This window comes from Lithobates pipiens, unplaced genomic scaffold (genome assembly GCF_037356315.1).
Source record: "Lithobates pipiens isolate NorthernLeopardFrog02 unplaced genomic scaffold, aLitPip1_a1.2 Scaffold_22, whole genome shotgun sequence".
Lineage (NCBI taxonomy): Eukaryota > Metazoa > Chordata > Amphibia > Anura > Ranidae > Lithobates > Lithobates pipiens.
In genome coordinates, this window is record NW_027507784.1 from 347,127,859 (window position 1) to 347,144,408 (window position 16,550).

Genomic DNA, 16,550 nt, shown 5'->3' on the forward strand with positions numbered 1-16,550 from the left:
CAATGGTGGCCACAGTGAGGACGCATTCATGGGCACAGTGAGACTGCATTTGATGAGCACAGTGAGACTGCATTTGATGAGCACAGTGAGACTGCATTTGATGGGCACAGTGAGGCTGCATTGATGGGCACTGGTGAGGCTGCATTGAGCTCTTGTATCATGTCTGCAGTCTCTGACCATCTCCTGTAGCATGTCTGCAGTCTCTGAGGGAGTGTGGAGAGGAGTCAAGAGTGGGAGCGCCGCCAGGATGGGGGTCATGGGAAAAGTCAGACTTGTGTGGACTGTGGAGAGGAGACTATAGGATAAAACCAGAGCCACCAAGCTGGAGCCAACTGACTGAGCCCTGCACGGTGGTCAGTAACAGCACAGCCAGGCCAGTCTGAAGGGGGGTCACTGATGTAAGGGGGGAGTGAATATGATAATGGCACTGATATAAAGGGTTTCCCCCTTATACCAGTAACCCACCCCCCTTACCTTAGTGTATTCCTTCTGCAAAAGGTGGTCCCCCCCCCCCCACGTTCTGAGTTCCTGGGGTTCCCCTTGATGATTGACCACTTTTAACTGGAATTTATATTATATATATATATATATAAAGCCCTATGTGATTTCATATCTGTCTTATCTATATATAATACACTCTTCAAATGTGCTTTAAAATTTATGGTTTCCCCTTTTATAAACAAGAAAATAATGACGTTATGCTGTTGTGCTGGTATTATAATGCTATGGGGCTGGTATGACATTTTTTTCCGGGGCTGGATTTTATTCCCAGTCCGGCCCTGGCCATAGACTCATATTATTACCTGTACTGAGCTTCATAGACTTCCATTATTAACTGTAGGGCTGGATTTTATTCCCAGTCCGGCCCTGCACCAGAGACAGAGGCATGGCAAGAAAGTCCAAAGGATCAGACAGGGAGCTGTCCAGCATCTCAGGTGGCCCAGCAAGAAGATCCACTGCTGGATGCAGCAGAGCTTGTGGCTTTAGATCAAGGGTCTCAAACTGGTGGCCCTCCAGCTGTAGCGAAACTGCAAGTCCCATGAGGCATTGCAAGGTTGACAGTAATGCCGCGTACACACGATCAAACAATCGGGTGGAAAAGTCCAGCAAACTCAAGTCCGCCGGACAATCCCCCCGTGTGTAGCCTCCGGCATACTTTTTTGAACCGAAAGTACGGCAGACTTAGAAAGTAGTTTTGCACTCCAATCTTTCCATCGGACTCGCATTTCGGCGGACAATCCGGCCGTTGGTATGCCAGTCCGCCGTACTTTTGAAATGAATGGACTTTTCCCGCCCGGAGAAAAGTCCGCTTATTCGAGCGGGTCTCCAGGTAAGCGGGGCGCGCGAAGGAGACGTTGCTGGCCCCCACCACCTGGTATGGACTTAAAGGGGAACCCCAACGCCGAAAAAAATCGGCGTGGGGTCCCCCCCAAGTCCACAACAGACCCTTGTCCGAGCACGCTAGGCCGGCCAGGAAAGGGGGGACGAGCGAGCGCCCCCCCCCCCCTCGAGCCGTACCAGGCCACGTGCCCTCAACATGGGGGCTGCCTTGGGGAAGGGGGGGCCGCGCAGCGCGTCCCTGGCATTGCGGCCAGAGAGAGCGTCGAGTCAACATCTCCAGGAGAAGAAGGAGAAGAAGAAGAAGAAGAACTGAAGGTGGCGGCGGCGGCGACAGAAGACCGGGCCACCACCTGTAAAAGAGCTATAAGAAGGCGCGGTGGCCCGGCAGAAGAACCGAAGAGGGGAACAAGACCCCCGAAGTCGGAAGAAGAGGCCGGCGGTGAGGAAGAAAGCCGGGCTCCTCCACTAGCAAAAGAGCTACAAGAAGATAGTGGAGGAGTCGGGCGAGAAGACCCCCGAAGACGGAAGACCCCCGGAGCTGTGCAATAAACTATTTTAACCCTGTGTTGTGTTTTTTTGTACTTTATTTTACAGGTGAATGGGTAGGGGTACATTGTACCCCATACTCATTCACATAGGGTGGGGGGCCGGTATCCGGGGGCCCCCTTATTAAAGGGGGCTCCCGGATTCCGATAAGCCCCCCGCCCACAGACCCCGACAACCAATGGCCAGGGTTGTCGGGAAGAGGCCCTTGTCCTCATCAACATGGGGACAAGGTGCTTTGGGGTGGGGGGGCCACGCAGCCCCCCTTCCCCAAGGCACCCCCCATGTTGAGGGCACGCGGCCTGGTACGGCTCGGGGGGGGGGGGGGCTCGCTCGTCCCCCCTTTCCTGGCCGGCCGGGTAGCGTGCTCGGACAAGGGTCTGATGTGGACCTGGGGGGGACCCCCACGCCAATTTTTTTCCGCCGTTGGGGTTCCCCTTTAAGTCCATACCAGGTGGCGGGGCCAGCGACGTCTCCTTCGCGGGCCCAGCCTACCTGGAGACGCGCTTGAAATGAGCGGACTTTCCTCCGCGTGTGTGGGCAAGTCCGTTCATTTCAAAAGTAGGGCGGATAGTAGTCTGCTGAAAAAGTGCCGTGTGTGGGCAAGTAGCCCGTTCGGAAAGTCCGACGGACAGTCTGGCGGGAAGTCCGCCAGACTAAGTCCGTCGGATAGTCCGCTACGTGTGTACGCGGCATTACAATTATGACTCCCACAGAAGAGGCATGATGGGACTTGTAGTTTTGCAACAGCTGGAGGACCGCCAGTTTGAGACCCCTGCTTTAGATCCTGGTCCTGACACCCAGCCAAGATGGACTTCCCCTTGCATTGGAGACACTCCATAGATGAGAATTGCAAATTGGTCTCCTTAGAGATGGCTGCTGTTCTTCTAAATTAATGAATATTCAGTTTAACCCTGTCCACACTGCAGAAGAATAATACAGCAGGAACAAAGGAAAAAGTTCCACGGCAGTTGTCAGCTATAGTCCAGATAACAGATGTAAACCCAATCACGAAAATCTCATAAAGTTCCAACATGTTAATGTAATTTCATAAGTCACTTTCAGGCTTTGTAAATCAGCTGTTTGGTGATCCTGCCGTGATGGTTTTTGTTCATGCACTTCCTCTTATAGGGTGCCAATGCCCGTTCCATGTCTTCAAATTGTGCTCCTGGGTTGTCACATGATGGGGACTACAAATGGCCAATTCAACACACACAATGTAGACACGGCCCATTGTTTTCATCATCAGGAACCCTTCCAGAGAAATGGCATGCAGACATCACTAGGGTACATGTAGAAAGGAAGTGGCTGCGAAGAGGCTGTATAACACTGTATAAAGCACACTCACTGGAGTATGCTGTGTTGAGGCAGTGCAATAAGCGCAAAAACACATTGCATTGTTTACATTTTTCAACCTTATTTAAGTGTCACAAAATGACATTTCATTCATCTTTGAGCATCGCGGCGCATGGTGTGAACTGATGTAAGGCAAATTGCCTTGTCTATGTATTGGAACTGCATTGGGCAAGGCTATAGTTGTGCATAGCCTAATGCATTAGGGTGTTCACCCCGAAGCTCACACACCTAATATCTCACATTTAAAATCAGCTGCACAGAAGAATGAATAGGAAGAACTTACAGACTTCCAATTCATTCACAACCCGAAGCATAGTAAACACAGTTTACTATACTTCAGAGATGAATGGACACATGAGCGATCGGGAACTGTGTTCATTTAGAAAAGGAAGGGGCCAGAAAATTACATTTACCAGCCCCTTCCCCCCCCAATCCCCCTGTAGTGCTGCTGGATGGAGGAAGAGGAGGAGAAGCTGGCAGTGCTGAGGGGAAAGGAACAAGAGGATCAGTGTCTGCAATAAGGCGGTACAGCCGGTTATCCTGCTCAGCAAGTGCTCAGGGCCCCCTTTTTAAACTGATAGGACCCAGGCCTGGTACACAGGAGGGCTAGCTGCATGGGTGCCCGCAGCAGGGGCAAGGGGCGTCAAGTGCCCCCCCCTGGAATCCCCAAGGTGTTGCAGCCGCCGTCATGCTGCATTTTTTTTACTGAGTCCGCCGGCGGCTGCATCCTCTGCTCTCTCCTCTGGATCACAGAGCGGGCTGCCTCTGTGTTCGGCGGCCGCTCTGTAAAATGGCGACGCCCCCCCCCCCCCCCCCCCCGACCTGCTTGTGTGATAGTAGAGAGAATCAACATTCCGCCTATCACATGAGCCGGTCTGGGGGGGCGGGGCCATGTTACAGAGCGACCGCCGCCGTACACAGCCAGCCAGCACTTTTATCCATAGGAGGAGATGCTGCAGGTACAGCCCGCCCTGTGTGCCACAGTGCCTGGATAGGAGGATCGGGGGGGGGGGGGGGGGCTGCAGGGGGTCTCCTATCCAACTTATTTTACTGTCCCCAGTTCACCTTGCGCTCCCTGCCCCCCCCCAGTGCTCTCCTCCACCACACTCTCCTGCCCCCCCAGTGCTCTCCTCCACCACCACAATCTCCTGCCCCCCCGTGCTGCTCTCCTCCACCACCACACTCTCCTGCCCCCCCCCCCCCCCCGGTGCTCTCCTCCACCACCACAATCTCCTGCCCCCCCAGTGCTGCTCTCCTCCACCATCACACTCTCCTGCCCCCCCGTGCTCTCCTCCACCACCACACTCTCCTGCCCCCAGGGCCAGATTAAGAACATCGTGGGCCTGGTGCTGAGGATTTTGATTGGGCCTTTTATAAACAATAAATAAATAAAAATGCAAACTATTTTTTGTGATAACAAATAAAATTAAAGAGAGAGAGGGAGGATGAGAGAGAGAGAGAAAGGGGATGAAAGAGGTGTGAGGGGTAAGGGAGGGAGGATGAGAGAGAAAGGGGGGGATGGGAGAGAGAGGACGCACATGAGCATGTGTGGGAATGACATCAACGCAGCCTGGCCAAGGCAAGTGACCGAAGGCACAGAACCCAGAAGGTAGTCCGGGTGAAGATGGAAGTGCCCGGGCCCCGCCGGACTGATCACAGCACAGCACTGGAGGGCTCAGTCTGACAATTTAAGTGTACCCTAATGTGCTAATATGCTGGGCATATTTGTACATTATGGCATAACCTACCCCAGGGCATCTAAAAATTTGTAATGTTAGAAAAGTTTACTACCGCTTTAATATCACAGGAGCCTCTCATGGGGCCCCCTACTGACCCTGTGGCCCTTGGGCAGTGCCTAAGTGCATAGTTGTCAACATTTCAAAAATATTTTCAGGGATGCTTTTTTTTTACAAGTGCTATATTTAGAGTAGCCGACATCCCCCGTGTTCCTCTATACATCACAATAGTCATTACAAAATGAAATAAGTACTAATAATGGGGCAGAACACATATGAGGACTGTGAGATTTCCTTTAGTTGAACTGACAAAAGTGGCCATTCTAGAGCTGGTAACATTGAGGATATTCAGTATAATTTTAAAGAACAGTTTTTGTGGGTAAGAGGCATAGGGGATGAGTATGGATGGTATAAAAGTGGGAAGTATGTGCAGGTGAGGGAGAGGAATGTGGAGGGTCTAACAGTGGGCACTATGTACAGGAGAGGAGTGTGAAGGGTATGACAGTGGGCAGTATGTACAGCAGAAGAGTGTAGATGGTATGACATTGGGCACTATGTATAAGAGAAGAGTGTGGAGGGTATGACAGTGAACAATATGTACAGGAGTGTGGAGGGCACGACAGTAGGCACTATGTATAGGAGAGAAGTGTGGAGAGTAGGACAGTAAGCAGTAATTACAGGAGAAGAGTGTGGAGGGAGGGTATGACGTGGGCACATTGTATAGGAGAGGAGTATGGAGGGTATGACAGTGAGTAGTATGTACAGGAGAGGAGTGTGGAGAGTATGACAGTCAGCGCTATGTATAGGAGAGAAGTGTTGGAGGTATGACAGTGGGCACTATGTATAGGAGAGGAGTGTGGAGGGTATGACAGTGAGTAGTATGTACATGAGAGGAGTGTGGAGAGTATGACAGTGGGCACTATGTATAGGAGAGGAGTATGGACGGTATGACAGTGAGTAGTATGTACAGGAGAGGAGTGTGGAGGGTATGACGGTGGGCACTATGCATAGGAGAGGAGTGTTGGCGGTATGACAGTGGGCACTATGTATAGGAGAGAAATGTATGACAGCGGGCACTATGTACAAGAGAGGAGGAGTGTGTAGGATATGACAGCGGGCGTTATGTATAGGAGAGAAGTGTGGCGGGTATGACAGTGAGCACTATGTACAGGAGAGAAGTGTGGAGAGTATGACAGCGGGCACTATGTATAGGAGAGAAGTGTGGAGAGTATGACAGCGGGCACTATGTATAGGAGAGAAGTGTGGAGAGTATGACAGCGGGCACTATGTATAGGAGAGAAGTGTAGAGAGTATGACAATGGGCACTATGTATAGGAGAGAAGTGTGGAGAGTATGACAGTGGGCACTATGTATAGGAGAGAAGTGTGGAGGGTATGACAGTGGGTACTATGTATAGGAGAGAAGTGTGGAGAGTATGACAGTGGGCACTATGTATAGGAGAGGAGGATGAAGTAATCTGGGAAGGAAAAATGTAAAGGTTTGTGGAAGGATGTTTAGGGACTGCGTAGTGGTTAAGTGGGCCAGACATATTAAGCAGAGACCAGCCATTGTCGATCTATGTATGGGCTAGCTGGTTTCACCCAAGTCAACCTATTAACCGACTTGAGTACAACCAGCCTGTCAGGTTTTCCCCAAAACAATCAGTGCTGCCAGCTATAGTTAGCAACACTAATCATTGTATTGACTGGCAGAACACAATAACACTGCGGGAGTGATCGCCCCATTCACAGGGCAGCAGGTGAGAGGGTGTGTGGGGACAGGCTGGGGAGAGATACTAGTCAGTCCCTGGGTAGGCACTGGTTAGTATCAGAGCCAGATACACAAAGGTTACATACGCCACCATCGTTAGAGCGAGAGCAATAATTCTAGCACTAGACCTCTGTAACTCTAAACATGGTGTTTTTTTTATTTTTATGAATGAAACAGTTTCTTTCCAAAAAAAAAGTTTGAAAAATTGCTGCGCAAATATCGTGTAACATAAAAAGTTGCAAAGACCACCATTTTATTCCATAGGGTCTCTGCTAAAACAATATATAATATTTGAGGTTTCTGAGTAATTTTCTAGCATAAAAAAATGATGATTTTTACATGTAGGAGAGAAGTCTCAGAATGGGCCTGGGTGGCGAGGGGTTAATTATCATACCGTAAGTAATATACAAATAATTATTATAAGCTCTATGAGGTCATCCTCTCCGTCTGCTGCAGAGAGTTCCAGCTGTATTTAAACTGGCCGGTCTGTATGCAGCTTCTGACAGGCTGTGCAAGGAGCCCCGTATCTCCGAAACCATAGATGATGGCAGCCCCATATTTTAACCAGTGCTGGAGTGGGTCTTTAGCTACCTACCCCCCAAATGTGGGGTCTCTGTGACTCCTGATCGCCGAGCTACAATCCTCGAAGTCGATCTTTTTTTTTTTTTTTGATTTTTTTTTTTTTTGGGCAAATGGGCCTATCTTGAGAAAGGGGCCTGGAGCTGCAGCTCCAATAGCCCCTATGTTAATCCGGCCCTGCCTGCCCCCCCAGTGCTCTCCTCCACCACCACAATCTCCTGCCCCCCAGTGCTGCTCTCCTCCACCATCACACTCTCCTGCCCCCCCCGTGCTCTCCTCCACCACACTCTCCTGCCCCCCCAGTGCTCTCCTCCACCACACTCTCCTGCCCCCCCAGTGCTCACCTTCACCACCACACTCTCCTGCCCCCCCCATGCTCTCCTCCACCACACTCTCCTGCCCCCCCCAGTGCTCTCCTCCACCACACTCTCCTGCCCCCCCCCAGTGCTCACCTTCACCACCACACTCTCCTGCCCCCCCAGTGCTCTCCTCCACCACCACAATCTCCTGCCCCCCAGTGCTGCTCTCCTCCACCATCACACTCTCCTGCCCCCCCCGTGCTCTCCTCCACCACACTCTCCTGCCCCCCCAGTGCTCTCCTCCACCACACTCTCCTGCCCCCCCAGTGCTCACCTTCACCACCACACTCTCCTGCCCCCCCCATGCTCTCCTCCACCACACTCTCCTGCCCCCCCCAGTGCTCTCCTCCACCACACTCTCCTGCCCCCCCCCAGTGCTCACCTTCACCACCACACTCTCCTACCCCCCCAGTGCTCTCCTCCACCACACTCTCCTGCCCCCCCCAGTGCTCTCCTCCACCACACTCTCCTACCCCCCCAGTGCTCTCCTCCACCCCATTCTCCTGCCCCCCCCCAGTGCTCTCCTCCACCACCACACTCTCCTACCCCTCCCCCCAGTGCTCTCCTCCACCACCACACTCTCCTGTCCCCCCCAGTGCTCTCCTCCACCACCGCACTCTCCTGCCCCCCCCCCCAGTGCTTTTCTCCACCACCACACTCTCCTGCCCCCCCCCCAGTGCTCTCCTCCACCACCACACTCTCCTGCCCCCCCCAGTGCTCTCTTCCACCACCACACTCTCCTGCCCCCCCCAGTGCTCTCCTCCACCACACTCTCCTACCCCCCCAGTGCTCTCCTCCACCACATTCTCCTGCCCCCCCCAGTGCTCTCCTCCACCACCGCACTCTCCTGCCCCCCCCCCAGTGCTTTTCTCCACCACCACACTCTCCTGCCCCCCCCAGTGCTCTCCTCCACCACCACACTCTCCTGCCCCCACAGTGCTCTCCTCCACCACACTCTCCTGCCCTCCCCCCAGTGCTCTCCTCCAGCACCACACTCTCCTGCCCCCCCCCCCCCCCCCCCAGTGCTCTCTTCCACCACCACACTCTCCTGCCCCCCCCAGTGCTCTCCTCCACCACTACACTCTCCTGCCCCCCCCCAGTGCTCTCCTCCACCACCACACTCTCCTGCCCCCCCAGTTCTCTCCTCCCCTGTTCTTGCTGCCCCTCCTGCTCTCCCCCTGCTTCTCCCCCACCATCCCAGTGCTCTCCACTCCCCCCCGTTCACCCCCCAGTGCCCCCCCCCCATAGTGCTCTCCACTCCCCCCAGTGCTCTCCCCCTTGTCCCCCCCCAGTACTCTCCTCCACCACACTCTCCTGCCCCCCCACAGTTTTCTCCTCCCCTGTTCTTGCTGCCCCCCCTGCTCTCCAGCTCTCCCCCTCCTTCTCTAGCCACCATCCCAGTGCTCTCCCCCCTGTCCCCCCCCACTGTTCTCCCCCCCTGTTCCCCCCAGTGCTCTCCACTCCGCCCAGTGCTCCCCCCCCCACAGTGCTCTCCACTCCCCCCCAGTCCTCTCCCCTCCGTGCTCTCCCCCTGTTCTCCTCCCCAGTGCTCTCCCCCCTGTTCTTTCCCCTCCAGTGCTCTCCACTCCCTCCAGTGCTCTCCCCCCTGTTCTCCCCCCACTGCTCTCCCCCAGTGCTCTTCCCCCCCAGTGCTCTTCCCCCCCAGTGCTCTCTTCCCCCCCAGTGCTCTCTTCCCCCCCAGTGCTCTCCTCCCCTCCCAGTGCTCTCCTCCCCCCCCCAGTGCTCTCCTCCCCCCCAGTGCTCTCCTCCCCCCCCCCCAGTGCTCTCCCCCTGTTCCCAGTGCTCTCCCCCTGTTCTTTCCCCCCCAGTGCTCTCCGCCCAGTGCTCTCCACTCCCCCCAGTGATCTCCCCCCTGTTCTTTCTCCCCCCCCAGTGCTCTTCAGCTCTCCCCATCACTCTCCAGCCCCCACCCCAGTGCTCTCCAGCCCCCCATTCTCCCCACCCCTGTTCTTTCTGCCCCACTGGTGTTCTCCAGCCCCCTCAGTGCTCTCTACCCTCCGTGCTCTCCACCCCTGTTCTTTTTGGCTCTCCCAGCACTCTCCACTCCCCCTGCATTTTGCCCCCACCCATGTGCTCTCCAACCCTACCAGTGCTCTCCACCCCCCATAGTGCTCTCCAGTCCCCCGTGCTTTCCACCCTTGTTCTTTCTGGCCCCCACTGGTGCTCCCAAGCTCCCCCCCATTGCTCTCCACTCCCCCCTGCTCTTTGTACCCCCCCAGTACTCTCCAGCCCCCCCGTGCGCTCCACCCCTTTCCCCCCCCCCCCCAGTGCTCTTCACCACCCCACACTCTTAGCCCCCCAGTGCTCTCAGCCTACCATGCTCTCTACCCCTGTTCTTATTGCCCCCCCCAGTGCTCTCAAGTTCCCCCCCAGCACTCTCTGCTCCTCACCCCTGTGATCTCCACTCCTCCTCGCTCTTTGCCCCCACCCATGTGCTCTCCAACCCCGCCAGTACTCTTTGCACCCCCTTATCTCCAACTCCCACCCAGTGCTCTCCACTTCCCCAGGACCAGAGGACAGGCTGACTAGGGCTGGAAAATGAGGACAGCTGAAGGTGCAGGTGGCCAGGGACCACTCCATCTCACAGCAGACAGATCCTCTGGAAGGAGCACCGTCCCCATCCAAAACGAGAACAGACCCTGCCTGCTGCTGGCCATCATGTATATCCTGCTGGCATGCAAGATACCGTACCGAGCATCAACAACACACCTTCCCACAGACAGGGACTGCAGACTGGGGCATGGGGCACAGGAGGGGCTGCAATGATGGGCTCAGGGAGACTGCATTCACAGCACAGTAAAGCTGCATTTGATGGACACAGTGAGGCTGCATTTGATGGACACAGTGAGGCTGCATTTGATGGACACAGTGAAACTGCATTGGTTGGCACAGTGAGGCTGCATTGGTGGGCACAGTGAGGCTGCATTTGATGGGCACTGGTGAGGCTGCATTGAGCTCTTGCATCATGTTTGCAGTCTCTGACCATCTCCTGTAGCATGTCTGCAGTCTCTGAGGGAGTCTGGAGAGGAGTCAAGAGTGGGAGCACCGCCGGGATGGGGGTCATGGGAGAAGTCAGACTTGTGTGGACTGTGGACAGGAGACTATAGGATAAAACCAGAGCCACCAAGCTGGAGCCGACTGACTGAGCCCTGCACAGTGCACCTGAGAGGCGGTCAGTGAAAGCACCGCCAGGCCAGTCGGGGGGGGGGGGGGGGTCACTGATGTAAGGGGGGAGTGAATACGATAATGTAAGGGGCACTGATATAAAGGGTTTCCTCCTTATATTAGTAACCCACCCCCCTTACCTTCGAGTATTCTTTCTGCAGAAGGTGGTCCCCCCCACGTTCTGAGTTCCTGGGGTCCCCCTTGATGATTGATCACTTACCACTATTAACTGGTAAAATGTATGGTTTTCCCTTTCATGAACAAGAAAATAATGACGTTATGCTGTTGGGCTGGTATAATAATGCTGTGAGGCTGGTATGACATTTTTTCCAGGGCTGGTATTTGAAAGCATGGGCGTCCGCAAGGTTACTCAGGTGGCTGCGTACCAGGCCCATATAGCCTAGAGAATGTACATCTTTTTACATTGCAATACATCTGTTGTTGCCATATTTTTATCTTTATGAAAACAGCCAATACAGTGACAGTATGAGATCAATATATGACCACAACAGATGTATTGCAATGTAAACAGATGTCCATTCTCTAGGCTATATGGGCCTGGAACACAGCCGCCAGAGTAACTTCCAATACAAAGTGAAGATGAATTATCTGTTATATAACACATATGTATTACCAGTGGAAAGATTTTCATGAGATTGTCGAAAAGGGGCGGAGCATGAGTGGCCTTAAAATGATGCCCCCCCTTGGAAAAAGTTCTGCGGACGCCCATGGCTAGCTGTACTGTCTTATCAGTGGCCCTGGCACATGGGGGGGATAAGGGTATGCCCAGGCACACTCGGCACACCCCCTGCACACGCCTATGGGCAAGGCTTCCCAGCACAGAGCAATGCACATGGTGTGGATTGGCTCTCAGGGTTTAGCTCTAGCTTTATATGTTATTTTCTGTGTCTCAGAGTATGTTGCTTTTTTTCATATTTCTTTATCTCTAATCTGAAACTTTGTAACTAAAGACCTTGAGAAGAAACAATCTTTTTATTTCCCCTCTCTGAGGATGGAGGAGGTTTTGCTGTACTAATACCGAGCTATATCCTCCACCTGTCCAATCAGCCCTGAGAGAGGTGACAACCCAAAGTACAATATGGAACAGCAAGTCGCAGAAAGTGACGGTGGGTTGTAGGACTGACGCACACAGCTAGAACTTTTCCGGGAAATCTCTCCAGCAGAAAGTCATCTGTACCGCAGAAAGCGAAAGTGAAAGAGTCTTCGCAGTTTTTGCTTCATAAGCATCGGATGCTCAGCGGGAAACCACTGAGCTCCACACCCTGCTTGGCTGTACAACCTCACCTTCCACTAACCGACCCCCACTAAATATCATGGGGGACAGCAAGTACCTGCACCCTGTGGCCCTAACCTGGAACCAGGAGCCACAAAAACTGAAAAAGCTGAAAAATAAACTGCAGCTGTATTTCGGGAGTAAGAGCAAATCAGACGGAGGAGAGTGCGAGATCCGAGACACCGACTGCACCCGAGGGTACATCCTCATATACTACAAGGAGGAGACAGGTAGGTACTGGAGTAGGGGCATTATATTATACTACAAGGGGAAGGTACTTAATTACGGGGACTGGAGGGGGATCCTCTTACACTACAAGGAGGAGGGAGGTAAGTACTGAGGACTGGAGGGGATACTCATACACTACAAGGAGGAGGGAGGTAAGTACTGAGGACTGGAGGGAGATCCTCATACACTACAAGGAGGAGGGAGGTAAGTACTGAGGACTGGAGGGGGGTCCTCATACACTACAAGGAGGAGGGAGGTAAGTACTGAGGACTGGGGGGAGATTCTCATACACTACAAGGAGGATGGAGGTAAGTACTGAGAACTGGAGGGGATCCTCATACACTACAAGGAGGAGGGAGGTAAGTACTGAGGACTGGAGGGGGATCCTCATACACTACAAGGAGGAGGGAGGTAAGTACTGAGGACTGGAGGGGGATCCTCATACACTACAAGGAGGAGGGAGGTAAGTACTGAGGACTGGAGGGGGATCCTCATACACTACAAGGAGGAAGGAGGTAAGTACTGAGGACTGGAGGGAGATCCTCATACACTACAAGGAGGAGACAGGTAAGTACTGAGGACTGGAAGGGGATCCTCATACACTACAAGGAGGAGGGAGGTAAGTACTGAGGACTGGAAGGGGATCCTCATACACTACAAGGAGGAGGGAGGTAAGTACTGAGGACTGGAAGGGGATCCTCATACACTACAAGGAGGAAGGAGGTAAGTACTGAGGACTGGAGGGAGATCCTCATACACTACAAGGAGGAGACAGGTAAGTACTGAGGACTGGAAGGGGATCCTCATACACTACAAGGAGGAGGGAGGTAAGCACTGAGGACTGGAGGGGGATCCTCATACAATACAAGGAGGAGGCAGGTAAGTACTAAGGACTGGAGAAGATCCTCATACACTACAAGGAGGAGGGAGGTAAGTAGTGAGGACTGGAGGGAATCCTCATACACTACAAGAAGGAGACAAGTAAGTAGTGAGGACTGGAGGGGGAATCCTCATACACTACAAGGAGGAGGGAGGTAAGTACTGAGGACTGGAGGGGGATCCTCATACACTACAAGGAGGAGGGAGGTAAGTACTGAGGACTGGAGGGGATCCTCATACACTACAAGGAGGAGGCAGGTCAGTACTGAGGACTGGAGGGAGATCCTCATACACTACAAGGAGGAGGGAGGTAAGTACTGAGGACTGGAGGTAGATCCTCATACACTACAAGGAGGAGGGAGGTAAGTACTGAGGACTGGAGGAGATCCTCATACACTACAAGGAGGAGGGAGGTAAGTACTGAGGACTGGATGGGGATCCTCATACACTACAAGGAGGAGGGAGGTAAGTATTGAGGACTGGAGGGGGTCCTCATACACTACAAGGAGGAGGGAGGTAAGTACTGAGGACTGGATGGGGATCCTCATACACTACAAGGAGGAGGGAGGTAAGTATTAAGGACTGGAGGGGGTCCTCATACACTACAAGGAGGAGGGAGGTAAGTATTGAGGACTGGAGGTAGATCCTCATACACTACAAGGAGGAGGGAGGTAAGTATTGAGGACTGGAGGTAGATCCTCATACACTACAAGGAGGAGGGAGTTAAGTACTGAGGAATGGAGGGGATCCTCATACACTACAAGGAGGAGGGAGGTAAGTATTGAGGACTGGGGGGGTCCTCATACACTACAAGGAGGAGGGAGGTAAGTACTGAGGACTGGAGGTGGATCCTCATACACTACAAGGAGGAGGGAGGTAAGTACTGAGGACTGGAGGGGGATCCTCATACACTACAATAGTAATTCTGAATGCTGACATGTTTCCTCCATTGGGGGACAGAACTCCATTGGTAGAATATAGAATATCTGTAATGACTGGAACTGGAAAATGAATGAAAGCCTTTTACAACGTCCTGAAATCCAAGAAGAGATAATTAAAGAAATCGATTCGTATTTCAAAATTAATGATAATGGAGAGACTGAAATGGGGATAGTGTGGGAAGCCCATAAAGTAGTAATTAGAGGAATTCTAATAAAACATGGGTCCCGAATAAAAAGAGCTCGAGAAATGGAAACAGGCAGATTATTGGAAATGATAAGGAAGATAGAGATACAACATAAGAAGACAATGGAGAAGGATATGGGGACAGAATTAGCACATTTAAGAAGACAGTTATCAGATCTCCTCCGATATAAGGTAAGGGCTATTTTACAACAAGAAAGGGGAGTAATATATGAATCAGGTGATAAATGTGGCAAAGTGCTAGCAAGGAAATTAAAAAAACAACGACTCCGTTCATATATACCCTATATCAGGACAAAAGGAAATTCTAAATCCCTAGTACCAAAAGATATTGCAGAGGAATTCAGACAATATTATACTTCATTGTATAATCTTCCAGTTCCCCCCCATTCCTCTTCCTCTTCATCACTAGAGGAATATCTTGAATCCTCACACTTAGCGAAATTGTCATCCTCAGCACGAAGAAAACTTGAATTACCAATAACAACAGAAGAAGTAACCTCGGCAATAAAGATGTTGAGGCAAGGAAGGGCTCCTGGTCCAGATGGATTTTCTCTGCAATATTTTAAAAGTTTTCATTTGCAACTTGTCCCTCATATGGTTAAAACATTTAACATACAAGGGAAAATCAGGCCTCCACCTGTAGAAGCATTAAGGGCACATATCGTACTTATTCCAAAAGAAGGAAAGGATCAATCAATATGCAGTAGCTACCGTCCAATATCATTATTAAATACGGACTACAAAATATTTACAAAGATACTCGCAGCTCGCCTAGAACCGTTTATGACGCAGCTGGTTCATATGGACCAAGTGGGGTTCGTCCCCACACGTGAAGCTAGGGATAGCACAATTAAGGTTCTGAATTTAATTCAATATGTAAATCAGAGGAAGCTGCCGAGTATCTTTGTTAATACAGACGCAGAAAAGGCCTTTGATAGGGTCAGTTGGTCCTTTATGTTAGGAGTTTTAAAGCAGATGGGCCTTGGGGATCGAATGTTGGACTGGATAGCAGGAATATACTCAAAGCCACAGGCACTGGTAAAGGTTAATGGGATAAATTCTGAAAATTTTCTAATATCTAATGGGACACGTCAGGGATGCCCCCTGTCGCCTCTTTTATTTGCACTATCATTAGAACCTCTGTTAAATAGAATAAGATGGAACCCCGATATTAAAGGTATCTCTATAGCGGATCAGGAATATAAACTCTCAGCATATGCAGATGATTTATTATTTTCACTTTCTAATCCACAAATATCATTACCCAATTTATTGGGGGAAATTGAGCACTATGGTGCTCTATCTAATTTTAAAATAAATTATGGTAAGTCAGAGGCGATGGGGATATCACTGGGGAATCCCATTCAAAAAAATTTAGAGGATAACTTCAAGTTTAAATGGACAGCCACAGCGCTGAATTATCTAGGGATACAGATCCCACCTAACCTAATAGATGCATACGCATTGAACTTTCCACCCTTATTAAGGGAAATTATTACAAGGTTGAATGAGTGGAATAAATCCTCTCATTCCTGGTTTGGAAGAAGTAATATTTTGAAAATGAATATCGTCCCTAAGTTTCTTTATCTGTTTCAGGCACTACCAATCCGGATTCCACTGGCTTTCTTTAGCAAAATTCGGACAATATTTACAAAGTTCATATGGGCAAGTAAGCACCCTAGGATTAACAGGAAATTACTAACTATGTCTAAAGAAGCGGGTGGAATCGCAGCACCGGACTTATATAAATACTATCAAGCTACCCAGCTGGGTAGAATTGTGGATTGGTGCTGCCATAGAGACAGTAAAAGATGGGTTGCTATGGAACAACAAGTAAGTCCCATTCCCTTAGATAGAGCCTTGTGGTGCGGTACAGATATACCTCTTATATTAAGAGCTCATCCCTTAGTAGGACCTACGCTCCAGATGGGAATAAAAGTAGTGCGGAATCCCAGAATCTCAACAGTTAAATCTCCTCTATTTCCTATTCTAGGGAACCCACTATTCCCGCCTGGCATGGAACTAGGTATATTTAGAAATTTAAGAGAGAAGGGTTGTTTCCAGGCATTACACTTTTTGAGATCTAAAAAATGGCCATCAATAGAAACGCTAATGCAACCAGGAGGACAATAT

The 16,550-nt window shown here is 51.3% G+C and overlaps 1 protein-coding gene across 1 annotated transcript in view; it reads left to right on the top strand.

Annotated features, from left to right (window-relative positions):
• The first annotated feature begins 11,962 nt into the window (after positions 1-11,962).
• LOC143925129 (protein mono-ADP-ribosyltransferase PARP14-like) overlaps positions 11,963-16,550 on the top strand; it is an 87,449-nt gene continuing 82,861 nt past the window's right edge. Inside the window, exon 1 of the mRNA XM_077449746.1 lies at positions 11,963-12,394. Coding sequence (XP_077305872.1) covers positions 12,205-12,394 — 190 coding nt within the window. The 5' untranslated portion in view covers positions 11,963-12,204. The remainder of the gene's footprint in view (positions 12,395-16,550) is intronic.